The 22,148-nt window shown below is 41.1% G+C and overlaps 1 protein-coding gene across 7 annotated transcripts in view; it reads left to right on the top strand.

Annotated features, from left to right (window-relative positions):
* sfswap (splicing factor SWAP) overlaps nt 1-22,148 on the top strand; it is a 108,167-nt gene that overhangs the window by 7,001 nt on the left and 79,018 nt on the right. For 6 of the 7 annotated variants that reach the window (XM_078554553.1, XM_078554550.1, XM_078554555.1 and 3 more), the window contains 5 exons: nt 2,704-2,786; nt 10,260-10,485; nt 11,623-11,732; nt 15,611-15,752; nt 21,553-21,784. In XM_078554553.1, the coding sequence (XP_078410679.1) occupies nt 2,704-2,786; nt 10,260-10,485; nt 11,623-11,732; nt 15,611-15,752; nt 21,553-21,784 (793 nt within the window). The remainder of the gene's footprint in view (nt 1-2,703; nt 2,787-10,259; nt 10,486-11,622; nt 11,733-15,610; nt 15,753-21,552; nt 21,785-22,148) is intronic. The other variant, XM_078554551.1, reaches the window with a different exon arrangement.

The raw sequence follows: 22,148 nt of genomic DNA, 5'->3' as shown, positions 1-22,148 counted from the left end.
GATCATGGAAAATAGCTAAAAGAGAAAAGAGGTAATAAATTCCACGTACATCGGTACGTAGTCTATCTAAGTTTAGTGAGCCACAGGCCCAAATTGCCATATGGGATTATGACATGATTGCAATAACAAGGCGAGGAATGGGCTCTTAATATTCCTAGCTACAAAGTAATAAGAAATGATAGAGAAGAGAAAAGAAATAAGATGCGTGGCAGTATTGACTAAGGATGATATTACAGTTCTATGTAGAAAGGATATACTTGATGTTTTCAGACTGAATCTAAAGTTTAGGCTGTACCACGGTGCTATGGTTGGTCAGCTCATCCGTTCTGAACCCCCCCCAACTCTCATCCAAACAAGCTGAAGGAACCTCGCACCTGCTGGACAAAAGCAAAGGCTGAGTCTCCTGCCCTCTGGGTCCCCTTACCTGCCTCACCCGCAGTCACACCCTTCTGTCCCTGACCACTGACCAAATCAGAAGACCCCGTCCTAAGAGGTGTGACTGCCTCCTGGTACAAAGTATCTAGGTAGCTTTCCCCCTTCCCTGATGTGTTGCTGTGTCTGCAGCTCAGCTTCCAGTTCATTGACTCTGAGCTGAAGCTCTTCGAGCCGCAAAAGCTTACTGCAGACATGTTTGCTCTGGATCTCACTGTCATCCCGAAGCTCCAAAATGCTGCAGCTGTGACACATCGTCTGTCCTGCCATCCTTAATGTGCCTTTATTAACTACTTAAATTATTTTATTCGATTAATTATTTTCCTTTTTTTTCATATATTTTAACCTTACCACCAGTTTGTACCCTTCTCAAACTAAAGAGTTTGTTGATCCCAGTTACAGAAAAACTGTTCTAAGCTGCTTTCCTTAGTTAGCTATCTTCAGCTGCTCTTCCAATAGAGTCCCGAAACCCTGCTTAAGGCTGGGAAATTTAGAATTTAGATGGGAAATTTAGATAATAAATTTCAGATAAATGCTAAATATAAACAATAATAAGATTTTTACAAAGAGATCAACACTCCCTCACCCAAACTACCAGCAATCAATGCCAAAAATAAGCTTTCATTTAGAAAGGCCTTTGTTAATCAAGGATAAGAAGGATGGATTTGTTTGAAAAATTTTCTGATTAACTTGATTAAATTCTTTGAGGAAACAGAAGGTTGATCAAGATTGTGCAGTAGATGTGTGTATGTATAGACATTTGGAAGACATTCGACAGTGCCACAAAGGCTTATTAAGATGGGAGCCACATGAAATTAAGGGGAAAGTGGTGGTATGGTTAAGGAAGCAGAGGGTGGCGGTGAATGTTTTTCAGGCTGTGAGGTGCTTTGCTGTGATGTTCCTCAAGGATCAGTTTTGGGGGACAATACTTCCTGCATTTTCACCTAGTCTCGGGCGTGGGGAGCAGCTTATAAAGTTTGCAGGTGAAATGAAACTTGGCAAAGTGGTAGATAGTGATGAGGATGGTTATCAGCTCCAGAATGACCTAAACAGGATGGTGCACAGCAGTTGGAGTTCAATGTGGAGAAATGTGAAGTGAGGCACTTTGGGAGGGCTAACTTGGAAAGACAGTAAATTATTATAAGTGGAACGATTATGGAAGGTAGATGAGCAGAGGGAACTTAATGTTCATATGCACAAATCCTCAGGTGGCAGGACAAATTGAGGTGGATTAAAAAGCTATGGGTTACTCGGATTAATAAATAGAGGAACATAATATAAAAGCAAAGAGATCATCCTAGAACTTTAAAAATCACTGGTTTGGTCTCAGCTGGAGCATTGTGGACAATGCTGGGCATCACACTTCAGGAAAGATGTACAGAGGAGATTTACCAGGATGTTACTGGGAATGAGGGACTTCAGTCATGAGGAGAGGTTGGGAAAATTAAAACTATTTGCCTTAGAACAGAGATGGAAGAGGTGGCTAAATAGAGTATTGAAGGTGATGAGAGGTTTTGATGGAGGAAATGAGGGAAAAATTGTTTCCTTTGATGAGTGAGTCAATAATCTGAGGTCATAGATTTAAAATCATTGGCAAAAGATCTGGGGGAAGATGAAGACAAATATTCGTTCTAGCACTGGCATGATGGCCTGAATGGCCTCCTGTACTGTAAGGTTCCATGATTCCATGTTTATTAGAAAAATGCTTCAACTCATAATGTAATTTCCTGCAGAATTAATGAAATGTATATAATAACCTTAGTATAGATACAATTAGTGTGAATGGATCAACGTAACAGCTTCTAAAATTGCTAATTTTATCAGTTTATCATTAGAAAAGAGGTTCAAGTTGCAATGGGCTTAATTTGTAATCAATATATCCAACCTATTGTATCAAGTTTAACTTCTGATTCCTTCACCAATATTCCAATGAGTAAAGAAAGAAAGAAGGAAGCTATATGTATGCTGGCACCTTTCCTGTCCTTATGATGTCTAAAAGTACTTCAAGTCAAAAGGTCCCTTCTGAAGGCTATTTAATCATTGCAGATGAACAAATGGACGTTTTCATTAACTGCCTCAGACTATGGATTAATCTGGTGTATTAATTGAACGCTTGTGACCTGATAGAACAGTCAAGTAGAAAGATATTTTCAAACGTAACTGAATTAAGCTCAAGTATTTGGTGAGGGGCATTTTTTATTTGGAACACTACATCACTGTAGTACATTGTATTGCATTGATAATGTTCTCTCTTTATCTTTTGAATTGCAGTTGAAAGTGATGATAACGCAGAAGAGAATGAGGAGCCATACACTGCTCCTCCTGGGCTACTTGTCCCCTCTGACGTAGAAGTTGTAAGTAACTTGTGTTTCTTGCAATTGTTTCACGTCAAATGTTTTTGGTTGTAGTGAGAAAATGAAGTCCATTTTCGCAAGAAGAAATGTTATATCTACCAATTATGAATCAAAGAAGCGGCATTTTCATGGACCGCGAATTGGATTTTGAGACTCTTGTATTTACTCATGTACCTTATTTTAAGTTCTTGTATAATTTAAGGGAAACTGCGCTCGATTGGAAAAAAATAGTTTTACTTTTCAGAACAGTTTTGAACTGTATTTTTGAGTTTTGTGGAAAAATCTGACTGGTAGCACTATTGTTTATTTGACAGCTGACACAGTGTCTGCAGAGAAATAGATTCAATAATATTGGGGTTTCCCAGTAAAAAGGTTCCCGATGGGACAGTATGTTCTGATTTATTGTTTAGTGGCCTGCAGCTTAGGACTGATGATGGGAAAGCAGGGACTACAGTGTAGATTTCTGTACTATTCCAGTGTGTCAGATCATCTAGGTAAAGTCCTTCCCGGTCACGCCTTGTTCATTGTTGGTAAGTTCATAAACGTGAGAGCAATTCTAGAATTTTTATAACAAAAACAGAATTACCTGGAAAAACTCAGCAGGTCTGGCAGCATCGGTGGAGAAGAAATCAGTTGACGTTTCGAGTCCTCACGACCCTTCGGCAGAACTGAGTATAGTTAGGAGAGAGATGAAATATAAGCTGGTCTAAGGTGGGGGGTGGGGGGAGAGAGAAGTTGAGGGTGGGGTGATTGTGGGGATAAGCAAGCAGTGATAGGAGCAGATAATCAAAAGATGTCACAGACAAAAGGAATTTTTATGTCTGTCACCTGCATTGTATAGCTAGATATTTCATATGACTAGTTCAGAGCTTGTCATTTAGTCTTGAAAGTTGATGAGGAGGGTCTTCACATAGCATAATATTTCTGTGAGAATAGAATAGGTATTTATTGGCAGTTAAATCTATTAAACTGCCTGAGGTTGTTGGATATGTTTTGCATGTTTGTTTGCTCACCGGAGGTAGAAATTTCCTACTCTCTCCATCTGAGGACTGCTGGGCCGCTCCTAGTAGCTTGCCCATATGATCATTCTTCCTTCCCTGCCGCCCACCACCGCCCCCAACCAAAATCATGTGATTGCTAATATATGGTGAGTTAGACAGTCATTTTTATTGTCCTGCTGCTCATTATCATGCTAAATGGTCCATTATCCACTGAACTATCAGGGCAATTGAAAATATGGAATGTTACTGATGTTGAGGTTTCTGCTGTTTGGGCATGATACACTTGATGGAAATTGGTTTTGACTAAGAAGGCAAAATCTGATTTTACTTAAATGTGTAATATTAGCAGCACTTTTAATTCAAAAACCGATGTTGAATCTTTCCTTTAAAAAAAAATCTTAAATTCAGGACCAGTAAACGTCAGCCCTATTAATTTCCTCTTGAAATTAGTTAAGATTTTGTTTCCTGTTCTAAGAGTTAGTATTACTAGTAGTTAACTCTTCAGTGGTGAGGATAAATATCGATGGCATAACTAGTTTTTCATGCCTAATTTTCCATAAGTGATTAACAGAAAATGTTACATTTTGTACAACAGTTATGGTTGAAGTGATTCCTCACAATGAGAATTAAAAAGTCAACTCAAAACAATACTAAACATGTTACTTTTTAGTCAAGTTTACCAAAGAAGGTGGTTTCTAAATTTAAAATTAATGAGAAGATCAGTAGTTACTTGCTGGGCACCATGTTCAAGAGCTAGCTCACATTTCAGTAAATAGATTGAATTGCTGTAGGGAAAGAGATCCCGGAAAGTTTTTTTTGTTCAAAATTTACAGCACAGGAACAAATCAGTCGGTCCAACAGGTCAATGCTGGTCTTTGCAATGAACGTAGTGTGGGCTATGTGAAATTTTTGTTTTGTTCACAGTACCCTGAGTTGCCAATCTCTTTATGCAGCAGGTTGTTGGAGCATGCAGTACTTTGCTATAGGGAGTGGTTGAGGCACTTTTTAAAAAAAATTCGAATGTGGGCAATTATGAAAAATCTACATTTATTGCTATTGTAGTGATGGGTCAGCTTGAACTGCTACAGTCCTTAGCAACGGTGATAGGTGGAAAATGCCAGGTTATTGACCTAGGGAAATGAGGGACGCTTCCAGCGTCCCTGGTGACCATGTGTGTGGAAGGTGTGTCCAAATGCAGCTTCTAGCTAGCCGGATTTTGGAGCTGAAGTTGCGGGTGGACTCATTGTGGAGCATCCGCGATGCTGAGCAAGTCGTGGATAGCACGTTTAGCGAGGTGGTCACACCGCAGGTGAAGATTACACAGGCAGAAAGGGAATGGGTGACCATCAGGAACAGTAATAGACTTAGGAAGGTAGTGCAGGAGTCTCCTGTGGTCATCCCCCCTCTCTAACAGATATACCGCTTTTGATACTGTTGGTGGGGTGGGGGGGTGTGTGGCCTCTCAGGGGAAAGCAGCAACTGCCAAGTTCATGGCACCGTGGGTGGCTCTGCTGCTCAGAGGGGTGGGAGGAAAACAATTGGCAGGGCTATAGCGATAGGGGATTCAATAGTTAGGGGTACAGACAGACGCTTCTGTGGCCGCAAACGTGAATCAAGAATAGTATGTTGCCTCCCTGGTGCCAGGGTCCAGGATGTCAAGGAACGGCTGCATTCTGGGGAGGAGAGGTAAACAGCCAGTGGTCGTGGTACACATTGGTACCAATGACATAGGAAAACTAAGGGATGAGGACCTGCAAGCTCAGTACAGGAAGTTAGGCGATAAATTAAAATGCAGGACCTCAAGTGTAGTAATCTCAGGATTACTCCTAGTTCCACGTGCTAGTGACAGCAGGAATAAGAGAATAGACCAAATGAACATGTGGCTGGAGAGATGGTGTAGCCGGGAGGGATTCAGATTCTTGAGGCACTGGGACCGGTTCTGGGGAAGGTGGACCTGTACAAACCGGACGGGCTGCACCCAGACAGAGCTGGGACCAATGTCCTTGCGGGGGCTTTTGCTAGTTCTGTTGGAGAGTATTTAAACTAGTGTGGCAGGGGGATGGGATCCCAGGAGTAGGGTCAGATTCAGATCAGATAAATGGAGGTAGAACATTAGCTAGGGACGTTGTGATAGACATAGAGTTACAGGAGAAGCAAAGTTTATAAAGTGTCCAGCAAGGGAAATTGACGGGATTAAACTGTTTCTACTTCAATGCAAGGAGTATTACAAACAAGGTAGATGAGTTAAGGGCACAGGTAGACACATGGCAGCAGGATGTCATTGCTATAACGGAGACCTGGCTAAAGGAGGGACAAAACTGGCACCTTAATATCCCTGGTTATAGAGTCTTCAGACACGATAGAGTAGGAGATAAAAAAGGAGGGGTAGCACTAATGGTTAAAGAATCAATTCCAGTTGTGAGAAGGGATGATATACTAAATGGGTCAACAAACGAGGCTTTATGGATTGAGCTTAGAAATAAAAAAGAGGCAGTCACACTACTGGGAGTATACTACAGACCCCCAAATAGTGAAAGGGAGATAGAAGAACAAATGTGTAGGCAAATTTCTGCTTGTAAGAACAAGAGGGCAATAATAGTAGGAGACTTCAACTATCCTAATATCAACTGGGATTCAAACAATATGAGGGGCACTGAGGGAGAAAAATTCATGCAGTGTATCCAGGAAAATGTTTTCAACCAATTAGTGACAAACCCAACGAGAGGAGATGCAATTCTAGACCTAGTATTGGGGAACGAAGAAGGGCAAGTTGGTGAAGTGACAGTTGGCGACCATATCGGGGACAGTGATCGCAATTCAATTAAATTTAGCATTACCATGGAAATAGACAGAGATAAGGCAGGAGTAAAAGTCTTGAACTGAAGGAAGGCAAGTTTTGCAGAAATGAGAAGTGACTTGGCTGAGGTGGACTGGACAGCACTGCTGAAGGATAAAACAGTGGAAAACCAGTGGGAAGCACGAAAAAGCGAGATCCTAATTGTACAAAGTAGACATGTCCCCAACAAAAATAAGAGTGATACTGCTAAATCTAGACCCCCCCCGCCCCCCGGTTGTCTAGAGGAATACAGGGGAAGATCAAACAGAAAAAGAAAGCGTACGATAGGCACTAAGAACTAAGCACTGCAGATAGCCTAGACGAATATATAGGAAGTGCAGGGATGAAGTAAAAAAGGAAATAAGGAAATCAAAGAGAGGGCATGAAAAAAGATTAGCAAGTAAAGTTAAAGATAACCCAAAGATGTTTTATCAATACATTAATGCTAAAAGGTTGGTTAAGGAAAAAGTGGGACCTATCCGAGATGAAGATGGAAACTTGTGTGTAGATGCAGAAGCTGTGGGAAGGGTTTTGAATTATATTTTGTCTCCGTGTTTACAAAGGAAAGGGAGGATGAAGATATAGTAGTCCAGGAGGAACACTGCGAGATATTGGATGGGATAGTCATAAAGAGAGAGGAAGTACTCGAAGGGTTGAAATCCTTGAAGGTTGATAAGTCACCAGAGCCAGATGGATTGTTTCTGAGGCTGCTGAAGGAAGTCAGGGAGGAGATAGCAGATGCTCTGAGGATGATTTTCCAATCTTCACTAGATACAGGGGAGGTACCGGAGGACTGGAGAAATGCAAACGTAGTTCCATTGTTTAAAAAGGGATCAAAGGAAATGCCAAACAATTATAGGCCAGTTAGTCTTACATCGGTGGTGAGAAAATTAGTAGAATAAATCCTGACAGATAGGATTAACTGTCATGTGCAAAGGCATGGACTAGTCAGGAATGGTCAGCATGGATTTGTTAAAGGAAGGTCTTGCCTCACAAATTTGATTGAATTCTTTGAGGAAGTGTCAAGAAGGGTTGATGAAGGTAGTGCAGTGGATGTTGTGTACATGGATTTTAGCAAGGCATTTGACAAGGTCCCACATGGCAGATTGGTCAGGAAAGTAAAAGCCCATGGGATTCAGGGTAATGTGGCAAACTGGATAAAAGGTTGGCTTTGTAACAGGAAACAAAGGGTAATGGTCGATGGATGCCCTTGCGAATGGAAAGTTGTCTTAAGTGGTGTTCCACAGGGCTCGGTGTTGGGACCCTTGCTGTTTGTGTTATATATTAACGATTTGGACGTGAACGTTGGGGGCACGACTGGGAAATTTGCAGATGACACGAAGATTGGCCGAGTAGTGGATAGTGTAGAGGATAGCCATAATCTCCAAAACGATATAGATGGGTTGGTAGAGTGGGCGGTAAAGTGGCAGATGGATTTTAACATAGAGAAGTGTGAGGTCGTACATTTAGGGAGGTCAAACAGTTACAGGGATGACACAATAAATGGGAATATACTAAGAGGGGTAGATGAAGTGAGAGATCTTGGCGTACAAGTACACAGGTCCCTGAAGGCAGCAGTTCAAGTAGACAAGGTTGTAAAGAAGGCATATGGAATGCTCTCCTTCATTGGCAGAGGTATAGAATATAAAAGTAAGGATATAATGTTGGAATTGTATAAAACACTGGTGAGGCCACAACTGGAGTATGGTGTGCAGTTCTGGTCACCACATTACAAGAAGGACATAATAGCTCTGGAGAGAGTGCAGAGGAGGTTTACAAGAATGTTGCCAGGGTTAGAAAATTGTAGCTACGAGGAGAGATTGGATAGGTTGGGGTTATTTTCCTTCGAACAAAGAAGGATGAGAGGTGACTTGATTGAGGTGTACAAAATTATGAGGGGAGTAGATAGAGTGGACAGGATAAAATTGTTTCCCCTGGTGGAGAATTCTAGAACCAGGGGACATAGATTCAAGATAAGTGGCAGAAGGTGTAGGGGGGATATGAGGAAGAACTTTTTTACGCAGAGGGTAGTGGGTGTCTGGAATTCGCTGCCCAAGTTGGTGGTAGAGGCAGAAACTGTGAACTCTTTTTAAAAAGTTCCTGGATCTGCACCTTAAGTGTTGTAAGCTGCAGGGCTATGGGCCGGGTGCAGGAAGGTGGGATTAGAAAGGGCACCTGGGTGCCCTCGGGCGGCATGGACAAGATGGGCCGAATGGCCTCCTGTGCTGTAACTTTTCTATGGTTCTATGGATGCTGAAAGAACAGTGGTGTAAGCTTACAATGGGATGATGTGATGTGGAGATTAACTTGTAGTGATGGTGCATGTTTATATAACCATACAGATGTGGCTAGCCCAGTTAAGCTGCTGGTTGATGGTGGTCTCTAGGGTTGCTTGGTGCTGCTGAAGAGCAGGGGAAGGTGACTGGATGTTCTCTTGTTGAGTTGGTTGTAACCTGGCACCTCATGGGGCACAGATGCTGTCTACCACTTTTCAGTCCAATCCTGGATTTTACCTGTGTCCAGCTGTAGACTGGCACTGGCAGCTTCTTAGTTGAAGTAGCTGTTGTTAACTAACAGCTTCATCCCTAACCTTGTGACTGACTGACAGGTCAGTGAAGAGGCGGCTGAAGATGCTTGGGCTGGGGAGACATCTGGCAATGATGTCCTTGGCCTGAGTTGTCTAGTCTTTAACAATCTCAAGCATCTTCCCTTGTATGACCAACCATTGAAGGGCTTTCTTCTTCGAACACCACTGGCTTCAGTTTTGTTTGGACCCCTTGGTGCCACACTCAAATGTCACCTTTATGTCTAGTCTATTCTTATCTGTCCCCTGGCATTCAGCTCTTCTGCCCATGCCAGTATCTTTTTAAAGAAAAAAAATGAATAAATGAGGAAAGAAAGATAGTTACAGGAGGAGATTGGGGTGGTGGGGGGAGCACTAGAAAAGGCATGTGAATAGTTTCAGAAGATTTTTAAAACTTTGGCAGCAAATTTGTTTTTGCCTTCACCTTAGTATACAGAGAAATTTGTAACTGTTGAGGAAATAGATTGCAGCTTGCATTTATGACAGAAAGCTTTAGTCTTTCAATAAAACCAGAGCATCCTGAGAGATTCACAACAGTAAAACAGTGGGGGTGTGTGAGTGTGTACAAAATGTATTTTACATAAAGATGGTGCATCAGTCGTGCATTCGGGCAAACTATTCAAGTTTGATCATGGTGGGATATCACCAACCTTCAGTTTTGTTTTCAATCGTTACAAAAAGAAGAAATAATGAGGACAACCACCTAATCTGTGCATTTGAATGCAAATGTAGAAAAAACTGACTTGCACACTTACTAGAAAATGTTTTGTGCTTAAAAACACATTCTTCAGATTCATTTTGCCTATTTGTGGTTGTGAAATCATCAGAAGTTCGTGTTCAAGAATTAACCTGTCAGTATTTTTAGATTCCAGCGCACTGATTATAATGTCACAATTTGAATCTCAAGTATTAAATAAACTGATCAATGCGTACAGGATTAAAACTGATATTCTACCATTGGTGTAGGCAGAATATTTTATTCAGATCTTCTAGTTTTTAAAACCATTGTCTTACGAATATAAATTATGACATGTTGACATTTCTTTCTCCAGCCTGCAACATCCAAAATGCATGCCATCATTGAGCGCACGGCAAAATTTGTCTGCAAGCAGGGCACACCGTTTGAAATCATGCTTAAAGCTAAACAAGCCAGGAATTCACAATTTGATTTTCTGCGTTTTGATCACTACCTGAATCCATACTATAAGCACATTCTCAAAACCATGAAAGATGGAAAATATGTTGTTCAGACAGAAAAAAGATTTGAAGAGAAAAGGAGTAAGTTAAATTATTTCTGATCACTATTCTTTTACTGATTCCATATGGAATTCTGCAATTTGATAAAGTTTCTGCTCTGTGAAATTATAAGATATTGCTTGGGAAATAAGTATAATTTTCAGTGGGAGTGAAGAAGGAGAGGGGATTAATATGGCATTTATTTATGTGAATTAAGAGTCCATTTAGACTTGAAATTGCTAAATCACCAAGCTGGGACTGTGCACCACCTGCCTGATGCATTGCAGCAATTCGCCAAGGCTTCTTCGACAATACCTTCCAAATCTGCGACCTCTGTCATCTAGAAAGACAAGGGTAGTGGCTTAATGGGAACACCACATCTCCAACTTTCCCTCAAAGCAACACACCAATCCTGACTTGGGAATATATTGGCTGTTCCTCCATAATCGCTGGAACTCGCCCTCTAAACAGCACTTCACCACATGGACTGCAACAGTTCAAGAATGTGATTCAGCAGCACCTTTTTTAAGGGCATATAGGGATTGGCAATAAATTAGCCTCGTTAGTGACGTCCACATCCCATGAACGAATTAAAAAAATACTGAGGATTGATAACTTAGTGGTAGAGCCACTGATCATAATGTTCCATAATATTTTCCAAATGGAGATTATATCAAGAGGTGCAGGTGCTGACTGTTATATCCTATTATTTCTTTTTAAAAAGTGAAGTGAATAAACCGGGCGGTTACAGTTGCGTTATCCTCATGTTGCTGGGAAAACTACTAGGGACCATAAAGACAGGACAGCATTAGTGTATATTTAGTAAGGTATGGGCTAATTCGAGATGGACAAGGATTTTGAAAGGGCAGATTGTGCTGGCCTAATCAAATTCTTTTGAGAAAATTATAAAACACGAATAAGGAAATGTAATGAACCTGTTATATTTGGATTTTATGTGTTTGATAAGTGTTGAATGTTGATAGATGGGAAGGGCCCCCACTATGATATAATTTAAATTATTTGTGAAATAGTGCAATTTTCTTGCCAATGTTGGATCTTTAAGATTGTGTTACTCCAGAATATTATATAACTGCTGTTTTGCCATTAACATTTATATAAGGAGGAAAAACTTGTGACTTTGGATATCACCAGTGAAGCACATTTTAATTTTGTTAACAGAATCTGTAACAGAATCGGGTGAAGATGATGATGATGACAATGATGGCTGTTACCTCCATCCCAGTCTTTTTGCTTCTAAAAGTAATTCCAGATTGGAAGAACTGACTAGGGTGAGTGTCCACTAGACCTGATGTTACAGTGGCTTTATTTAAATTCAATGTATAGTTCGACTTTCAACAAGTTAAAATGGTTAAAACTCAGTTTCTAACAATGACTGTACTCCTCCCATGGTTTATTTTGAATTTCATAGGATCATAGAATGATTGCAGCACAGGAGGCGGCCAACTGGCCTGTTGTAAGTGTGGCGGCTCTCCAAGAGCCAGTCCCACTCCACTCTCTTCTTTGTAACCCTGTAAACTTTTTCTCTTCAGGTAATTATCCCGTTCCTTTTCAAAAGCCGCAATTAAGTCAGCTTTCACCACACTCTCATGCAGTGTAATCCAGATCCTAACCGCATGCTGCATAAAGTTACTCCTCAAGTCACCTTTGGTTCTTTTGCCAATCATCTTAAATCAGTGTACTCCATCCATGTGAACAGTTTCTGTCTACCTATTTTGTTCAGATTGCTCATGATTTCAACACCTCTATCAAACATCCTCCCAGCCTTAAATAAAAACAAAAATGCTGGAAATACTCAGGTCAGGCAGCATCTGTGGAAAGAAACGTTTCGGGTTGGGATGACCTTTTCATCAGAACTGAAGAAAGAAATGTAAGAGTTTTAAGCCAGTGGAAGGCGGGAGGGGGCAGAAATAATGAAAGGGAAGCCCTGTGATAGGATGGAGGGCAGGAGAGATTAAATAACAAATGATTTCAATGTACAACAGCCAAAGAGAGTGGTAATGGGTATAGTAAAGAAACAAAGGTTGTGTCCAAATGAATGCAGCATGAAGGGGCATGAAGAAAGAAACAAGACAAGATCAACCCAGCTAAACAAAAAAAAAGAAAAAATTGCATAGAACAAGATGAAGGCAGAGGTTATGATCTAAAATTAAAGCAAAATACTGCGTATTCTGGAAATCTGAAATAAAAATAGAAAATGCTGGAAAACCTCAACAGATCTAGCAGCACTTGTGGAGAGAGAAACAGAGTTAACGTTTTCAGTCCATATAACTTGAAGAGTCATACGGACTCAAAACATTAACTCTGTTTCTCTCTCCACAGATGCTGCTAGACCTGCTGAGTTTTTCCAGCATTTTCTGTCTTTATTTCAGGTTATGATCTAAAGTTGTTGAACTTGATGTTGAATTCAGAAGGCTGCAGAGTGCCAAGTCAAAAGATAAGGTACTGTCCCTTGGAGCTTGCATTCAGCTTCACTGGAACACTGTAGCAGGCCATAAACAGCAAGGTCACCATGGGAGCCAGGTGGAGAATTAAAATGAAAAGTAACCGGAAGCTTAAGGCCATGCTTGGGGAGATGTTCTACAAAGCAGTTCCCAGTCGATGTTTGGCCTCCCCAGTGTAGAGGAGACCACATCATGAACAGTGAATATAATATAATATAATATAATATAATTGAAGGATGTACAAGCAAATCGCTGTTTCATTTGGAAGGACTATTTGGGGCTTTAGCTGGTGAGAAGGGAGGTGAAAGGACAGCTGTTGTATCTCCTGCACTTGCATGGAAAGGTGCCATAGGGGAGGAAGTGGTGCTGGCTGAAAATGAGATGTAAACTAACACGCAAAAGTGGAAAGTATGCTAACTTTCTTCACCCACACACTATATGCATCACATTGACCTGTTGGACACAAGATGCAAAGTATTCATTTAGTATCTCGATCATAGAGTCACAGAGGTCTACAGCACAGAAAATGGCCCTTTGGCCCATCGAGTCTGTGCCACTCAAACAAGTACCTAACTATTCTAATCCCATTTTCCAGCACTAGGCCCATAGCCTTGCATGCCATGGCATCGCAAGTGCACATTCAAATACTCCTTAAATGTTATGAGGGTTTCTGCCTCTACCTTTCAGGCAGTGAGTTCCAGATTCCCACCACCCTCTGGGTGAAAAAATTCTTCCTCACACCCCCTCTAAACCTCCTGCCCCTTACCTTAAACCTATGCCCTCTGGTTATTGATCCTTCCATCAAGGGGAAAAGTTCCTTCCTGTCTACCCTATCTATGCCCCTCATAATTTTATACACCTCAATCATGTCCCCCTTCAATCTCCTCTGCTCCAGGGAAAATAACCCCAGTCTATCCGATCTCTCCTCATAACTAAAACTCTCCAGCACAGACAACATCCTGGTAAACCTCCTCTGCATTCTCCAGTGCAATCACATCCTTCCTATAATGCGGATTCCAGAACTGCACGCAATACTCTAGCTGTGGCCTAACCAGTGTTTTATACAGTTCCAGCATAACCTCCCTGCTCTTAAATTCTGTGCCTCAGCTAATAAAGGCAAGTATCCCATATGCCTTCTTAACCACTTTATCTACCTGTCCCGCTACCTTAAGGGACCGGTGGACATGCACACCAAGGTCCCTCAGATCCTCGGTACTTCCCAGGGTCCTACCATTCATCGTGTATTCCCGCACCTTTTTTGTCCTGCTCAAGTACATCACCTCACACTTATCCGGATTGAATTCTATTTGCCACTGATCAGCCCATCTGACCAGCCCGTCTATATCCTCCTGTAATCTAAGGCTATCCTCCTCACCATTTACCACCCCAACAATTTTCGCGTCATCCACGAACTTACTGATCAACCCTCTTACATTCAAGTCTAAACCACAAACAGCAAGGGAACCAACACCGATCCCTGTGGAACCCCTCTGGACACAGGCATCCAGTCACAGAAACACCCCTCGACCATCACCCTCTGCTTCCTGCCATTCAACCAATTCTGGATCCAATTTGCCAAATTGCCATGGATCCCATGGGCTCTTAACCTTCATTATCAGTCTCCCACGCAGGACCTTATCAAAAGCCTTTCTGAAGTCCAAGTAAGCTATGTCAAATGCATTGCCCTCATCTACACGCCTGGTCACCTCTTTGAAAAATTCAATCAAATTGGTCAGACATGACCTCCCCTTAACAAAACCATGCTGACTGTCCTTGATTAATCCTTGCCTCTCCAAGTGGAGATTAATTCTGTCCCTCAGAATTGCTTCCAGTAGTTTCCATGTCCTCTGCCTCCATGCGTAAATCCCCTTTTTGGCTCCTAATCAACTCCACCTGTTCTTTTCCTACCATTTTACTATTTTTATGCCTAAGGAGACCTTTGGGTTCCCTTTTCTGTTCACTGCCTGCCAGTCTCTTCTTTGCTTCTCTTATTTCTTTTCATTTCCCCTTTTAAATTTTCTTTATTCAGCCTGGTTCTTGTATTATCACATAACATCTGACAGATGCAGTCTTTTTCTGCTTCATCTTACTCAGCCTCTTTTGTCATCCAGGGAACTCTAGCATTGTTTGTTCTACCTTTTCTCCTTCCTGGGAATGTACCTCAATTGTACCTGAACTATTTCCTCATTAAAGGCAGCCCATTGTTCAATTGCAGTTTTGCCAGCCAATCCTTGATTCCAATTTACCTGGGCTATTTCTCTTCTCACTTTGCTGAAGTTGGCTCTCCTGCAATTAATCATTTCTGCTCTGGATTGCTCCTTGTCCTTTTTCATAACTAATCTAAACCTTACAATCCTGTGATTGCTGTCCCCCAATTGACACTTGACCAAGTTCATTCCCCAGATCCAGATTCAGCAATGCTTCTTTCCTTGTTGGGTCAGAAGTATACTGATCTCGAAAATTCTCTTGAACTCTGGTTACTCTCCCCCTCTTGTCATTTGCACTATTACTTTAAGAAGTGAACTGAAGTATAACACTAACCGAATGCCTTCTAAACCAAGTGCAGCATTGTCCATTGTCTGACTCAGATACTTCTGCACAAAAAGTCAAAACTAATTTGTGAATCAAATTGGAATACCTGTAGCCCAAAATGTTAGTTAACAGGAGTATTGAAATTAACGTTTTATTTTAATATTTTATTTTAGCCCCTGAAAGTAATGGATCCAGATCATCCTCTTGCAGCTTTAGTGCGCAGAGTACAAGCAGATGCCAAAAATGTGCAAAAACAGCAAGAATCTGACAGCTCAGAAGCAGTAGCAGCAGCAGTAGAATATACTGCTGCAGATTGTAAGTATGCAGAAAAGCATTGACTGACTGTTCAATTCAATATCTGAAATTAGACTCAATGCTAATTTAATAGATTTTTTTCCCTCTTCCAGTTTTCTGCCATCATATCTTGAAGGCATTTGTTCATTTGTAAGCCTATTGCATTTGTGTTGGCAGGTGATTCTTTTTTATTGTGTTCATTCTCAGAGATGTGAATATCACTGAGAAGTTCAGCATTTAACACCGACCCTAGCAACCCTTGCGAAGGTGGTGATGGGGTCTGTGTTGTGAAGGTACTTTATACTACTGTTGCGTAAGGAGTCCCAGGATTTTTACCCAGCCACAATGAAGAAATGATATCTGTTCAAGTCAGGATGGTGTGTGACTTGGAAGGGCAATTGAGGCGATGTTCCCCTGCATCTGCTACACTTGTCTTTCTAGGTGATTGCGGCTTCAGGTGATGCATAAGAAGCCTTGGTGAGTTGCTGTAGTGCATTCTGTACCTGGTGAACATGCAGCTATGATATGCTGGTGGTGGAGGGATTGGATGTTTAAATGCATGGATTGGATGGCGCTGAGTCTGTGCTTTCACAGTTAGATTTATCTAGGCAAGTGGGGAGCATTCCATCATACCCTTGACTTCTGCTTTGTAGATGGTGGAAAGGTTTTGGGAGACCAAGGGATGAACTACTTGTTACAGAATGTCCAATCTCTGACCTGTTATAGCCATGACATTTATGTGGCTGGCCCAGCTGTGTTTCTAGTCAGTGGACACCCCCAGGATGTTGGGGGATTTGGCACATGGTAATGGCATTGTGAGTGTCAAGGAGAGGAGGTTAGACACCCTTGGAGATGGTCATTGCCTGGCATTTGTGTGGCATGAATGTTACTTGCCACTTATCAGCATCTATGTGGGCATGGATTGCTTCATTATGTAAGGAATTAGGAATGGAACGAACACTGCAATCAGTGAATAGTCCCACTTCTGATATGACGGAGGAAAGGTCATTGATGAAATAGTTGGACCCAGGCGATAGATAACGAGTACTTTGTTCAACTCATTTTCTGATTTCTGAGCTATCTCTTCTGAATCCACTGCCTCTTCTAGTTTGATATAATTGCAAATTTGGCTGCAACGCAATCTTGTATTGGATAACGTACAAACATCCTAATACACATTAGGATGGAATAATAAGTCAGGCCGAAGGCTGGGGTTAGTGATTATTCCATGTTGAAAATGAGTTCAATAAAGGTGAGATGACTAAAAGCTCTGCTGCCAATCATTGTGTGAAGGCAGGGGGATGGACTTTACTTGGAGGGCCACATATTGCAGGAACGGATTGGGAGGCTGCAGAGGTGGAGGAATTTGAAAAGAAGTACAAGGATTTTCAGTTAAATGTATTGCGTGGTGGGAGCCACTGTAAATTCATGAGGATTGACGTTATGGACAAACTGAGTTTAGGACAGGTCATTGTTCTGGAATTTACGAAGGGTGAACAGAAGATTGGGGAGGAGATTTGTTGGGGGTGCCAATGAGGAAAGTTTTGGAGTATTCAATTATCAACGTGTGACTGAAAGTTTCAGTGGATCTGGTGATGGAGAGTATGTGTTAGCTTAACTGGGTTGAACACAGCTGAGGTGTGCGCAGTTTTGTTCAGCTTGAGCGAATGGCCAGTATTGGGAATGGCATCAGGAACATTGAAGTGAGTTTATGGCTGGTAGTGAAAATTATAGTTTTGGTCTTGCTATTCAACTGGAGAAAGTTGGTACTTTTTGAAGACTCAATGTAAGCATATAAATACTGTGACTACAAGAGGGGGTCAGAGGCTGGGAACTCTATGACAAGGAACTCACCTCACCAAGTCAGGCACCATCCTGACTTGGAACTATATGGCTGTTTCTTCACTGTCGCTGGGTCAAAATCCTGGAACTCCTTTCTAACAGCACTGTGAGGGTACTGCTGTGTCTGGTGTAGGTACAAGAACAGTCTTATTGCCACCTTCTCAAGGACAATTAAGGATGGGCAGCAAATGCTGGCCTAGCCAGTGACATACCCATCCCACGAATGAATAAATGTGAAAAAAAGTCAGACAGGCAATTGACAATGCAGCAGTAGGTGTGTGTTTGGGAATAGCGGTGGACAGATAGAGCTTGGTGTCTTTAGCACACTTATGGAAACTAGTCCTGTTCCTCTACATAACTTCTTCAAGAGGAAGCAGATAGATACAAGATGGAGGCCAAGGATGGAATAGAGGGAGCCACATTTTAAATTATGCACATGTCTTTGCTCTGCTGCACACTGATTCCTCATGTTGGTCTTGAATTAGACTGGGCCTTGAAGTGATGTGGTATGGGCAGGTGTGGTATTTTCTGAAAGCTTGGAGGGTGTACCTAGGTTCAAGGTTGTTCTAAATGGGAGAGCTGGGGAAGACCAGAGCTGTTGGAAGGTAACACCAGGAAGTTGGAAGGTAACATCAGGAAGTTTATAGGTTATGCCTGCGTTTTATAATGAATTATTTATATTTTTGTATTAAAATTATTTTGAGAGGTCTGCAGTGGAATGGGTGATGGAATGTCATGGATGTGTGCCTCTGTATTTGGTTGTGTGTAGTTTCTTATGGAAGAGGTGATTGATCTATTTTGTTACTGAACAGATCAGATTTCTCAATGCAGAGATTGCTTGGGGATCTGACTGATTGAATGGACAGGTTAAAATGTGCCTCATCAAAATTCAAGTATGTGATCTAAGGTTTTTGTAAAAATTATTTGAGGAACCCTTACATCAATATATAAATACAATTCTTCAACTGACCTACAAACTAAACCATGTGAAGCGAGCATGATCGACAGCAGAGTGAAGATTTTCACAGATAATACAGTGGAGCAGAGCTTGAGCCATTTCTTGGTCATTGATGGAGAAATATTGAATCCAAAGAAGTGGGAAATGTTAAGGCATGACCAGGAGTAGGTTAAAAACTAACAAGGATGTGGGGAGACAGGCAGCTGGATGAGAGAGGGAATACTGAGTGTATTCTGTATGTGCTTTCTTTAATGCATGAACTGAGGGGTCAGGGTGGATTCTTGAAGTATCAGTTGGGCATGGCAAGATATGCCCAGAGCTAAATTATTGAGATAAGAAGGAAATTGAATAGCTAAGTTAGTTTATACTTGTCATTTAAGGGGAGGCAGCAGTGTAGTGGTATTGTCACTGGACTAGTATTCCAGATACACAGGGTAGTGATCTGGGTTTGAATCCCACCACAGCAGATGGTGAAATTTTGAATTCAATACAAAATCTGGAATTAAAAGTCTAATAATGACCATGAAACTATTGTCGATTGTTGTAAAAACCCATCTGGTTCACTAATGTCCTTTACCTGGCATCCTTACCTGGCCTGGCCTACATGTGACTCCAGACCCACAGCAGTGTGGTTGACTCTTAAATGCCCTCTGAAATGGCCTACCAGGCCACTCAGTTCTCAAGGGCAATTAGGGACGGGCAGTAAATTCTGGCCCAGCTAGCCCATGAATGAATAAAATTTAAGGGAATGGGGTGACGTTATTGTCATGAGTTTATATTGCAGAATTATTTTTTTGATAGTGGTTGAAAATGTATTCGAAATCAAGTAGAAAGACTTTGCATTAGTAGCCAATTAACTAAAGTGAAAAACAGCCAATTAGATTGGATAAAATCACAGATTTATTAAGTAAGGAGGAAACATGGCACTGCAGACTTTACTGATGAAATTGGACCCTGTTTCGTACATTTTACAAATGTATGAATGGGTACAAAATAGAGGCTGTCAAACAGGAGATGAGTAAACTGTCTTTTTCCCCGCTTTAATTAATGTAGAACCAGGAGAGTTGAGCCACCCTCGTCCACCCTCTTCCAGAGTGCCTGACTGGCAAGCTGCAGACTGAATAGTATTGAATCCCCAAGACCAATTTCCAGTGATCCTAGGCCAGCAGTCATTGCCCATCCCTAATTGCCCATTGTTCAGAGGGCATTTAAGAGTACTAGAGTAAGTGGGGTCACGTGTCCAGGTAAGGAGAGCAGATTTCCTTCCCCTCCAGGGCATTGGTGAACCAGATGGGTTTTTACAACAATCAGCATGGTCATCAGACTTTTCAGGTTTCACCATCTGCCGTGGTGGGATTCGAATACAGGTTGCCAGAGCATTACCCTGGGTCTCTGGATTACTAGTCAGTGACAATGCCACTGCCTCCCCTAGCAGCACATTGTGTCTGTTAGGTATTTACTGGAGTAATTGGAAACTACTGCTGGTGCTACTCCCCTCTCACCTCATAGTATTGTATCTTCATCTGCTTCAAATATTAATGGTGAGCAAAAAATGTTTGAAATAGAGATATTCATTATTGTGAGCTGTAGTGGATGGATTTTTACTGGCAGAAATGGTGAATTGTTTCAATGTGTATCTTTTTAAACCTATCCATGTTTATTTTTTAAGCTTTTTATCTGTAATAACCTTGGGTTCTAAAGAAGATTGAATATGGAAGATCCTAGGTAAATCAACTCAGTTATTTAGGTCAATAACTAATTCTCGATGATGTAAAAGCAAAGGAAATCATCCAAGAAAGTGTTCGTGCTACCAAAATTAAAATATTTACTCTGGTACACGTTCCTTGTAAGTTTAGAAGTTGGAAGGTGTTGTTTAAGAAATTGTTTTTGTTCATTGGTCATTTGGCATGGGGAAAATTTAAATGCATACTCTGTTGCAGGTGTTTGTTTAGTTTGTTCTTTTGGTATGCAAGATGGAATGTGATCTTTCTACCTCAGCAAGGCTAGTAGGTTTTCCTCCCTCAGCACTGATCTGCTTTTGACCCCTTCCAATTAGTGATGCTTTAAATAGGATTACAGGGCTTTTACTTAGTACTCAGCTTCAATTATTGGCCCAATATAAATGTTCTGCGTCTCAGCTTTGAATCTCTAAGGCTGTAGACATATATTGGTACACAGTAATGCAATACTCTGTCTAGATTATATTTACCCAGAATGTAGGTATTGATCTTATCATGATTGTTTTTATGTCTTTCGGTCGTTTAGGATGGCTGTGTTGTAATATAAAGAAAGTATTGGCAGGGGAATACTTCTCTGGTTCTTGTGGAGCTTTGGGGGCAGAGGTAGGGGCATGTGGGGTAAAGCTTATACACATGTAGTTTTGTCCTGTAAGTTATTTGGGATCGGAATGTCCTCTGCACCCCCACCTGATTAACAAATTTATGCTTTCTAGTAGAATTGATTGATGCTTCAAAGCAAAATTGACAGCAACTCCATGAACAAATAGATTCTACTATAGGTCTAATGAGGTTTGATCCTTAGTCATCTTTTGACACTGCAGTCAGTGCAATTCAGTTAGTAAAACTAAAAAGGCTAGTTGAGTGAAGATGCAATCAATCTTGTAGTACTTGGATGGATAATCAACATTGATTTAATGAGGTAATTTGCATCAAGTGAATTGTTTCAGCGCTATGGTTGAATCCTGACAAATGCAAAACTAATTTGTCAAGAATTGACTTCTTAAATTAGGATTATGGTAGGGTTTTTTAAAAACTAAGTCCAGTTAAAATTCAGTTTGCTAACTTTTTTAGATGTAACTGGTCTAATAGAGTATATTGGTGATTTTGGCATTGCTATCTAATAAATATTGAAACAATTTTGTCCAATTGTGGTTAAGCTTCTGGAGGTATACTGTTAAGTAAAAGCACTGAAAAATGACAGTTTCGTTAACTTTTGGAACGTTCAGTGAGCATGGGAAAAGTAACTGGATATAGTTTTAATTAAATATCTCTTGTGTTACAGCAGCAGTGACAGCCATGTATTATGGATATTACATGATGCCTGACGGTACATACTGCTTAACGCCACCACCTCCAGGAATGGAAGTTTCTGGTTATTATAGCGCCTTGCCTTCAGAGATGGCTGTGCCAACTACAACTGGGACATCTGTAACTCCATCTTCTGGAACTACACCTCCACCACACTCAGAGGGTGACAACAGTAATATCCAGGTCCCTTCTACAACCACAGTCAGGTGGGACATTTTAAGTTCAACATTATAGCTTTCTCTAGTTTTAACTTGTATAAATGAGCTGTGGTAACTTACTTAGGGCCACCTCTGCCGATTTGGCAGGAATTGAGCATTCTAATCGTCCATATGAACTCCATCCCAATCTAGTTTCCCTGCATGTGTACTGTCAAACTGGATTGCTGCTTTAACTACAGTGGATCTCTTCGCTTCAGTTAGAAGCCATGAAATGCTGACTTTCCACTCCGCTAGGCCTCTCTGATATCCGGTTAGTCAAAGTTACTTCTTGATGCAAAAGCAAGATACGCAATACAATACATCAGGAGAAACTTAAAATATATGAAGCATAAAAAGGAGAATTTTTATTGGA

Source organism: Cetorhinus maximus, chromosome 12, assembly GCF_964194155.1.
Source record: "Cetorhinus maximus chromosome 12, sCetMax3.hap1.1, whole genome shotgun sequence".
NCBI lineage: Eukaryota > Metazoa > Chordata > Chondrichthyes > Lamniformes > Cetorhinidae > Cetorhinus > Cetorhinus maximus.
This window is presented reverse-complemented; position numbering and strand designations above follow the sequence as displayed.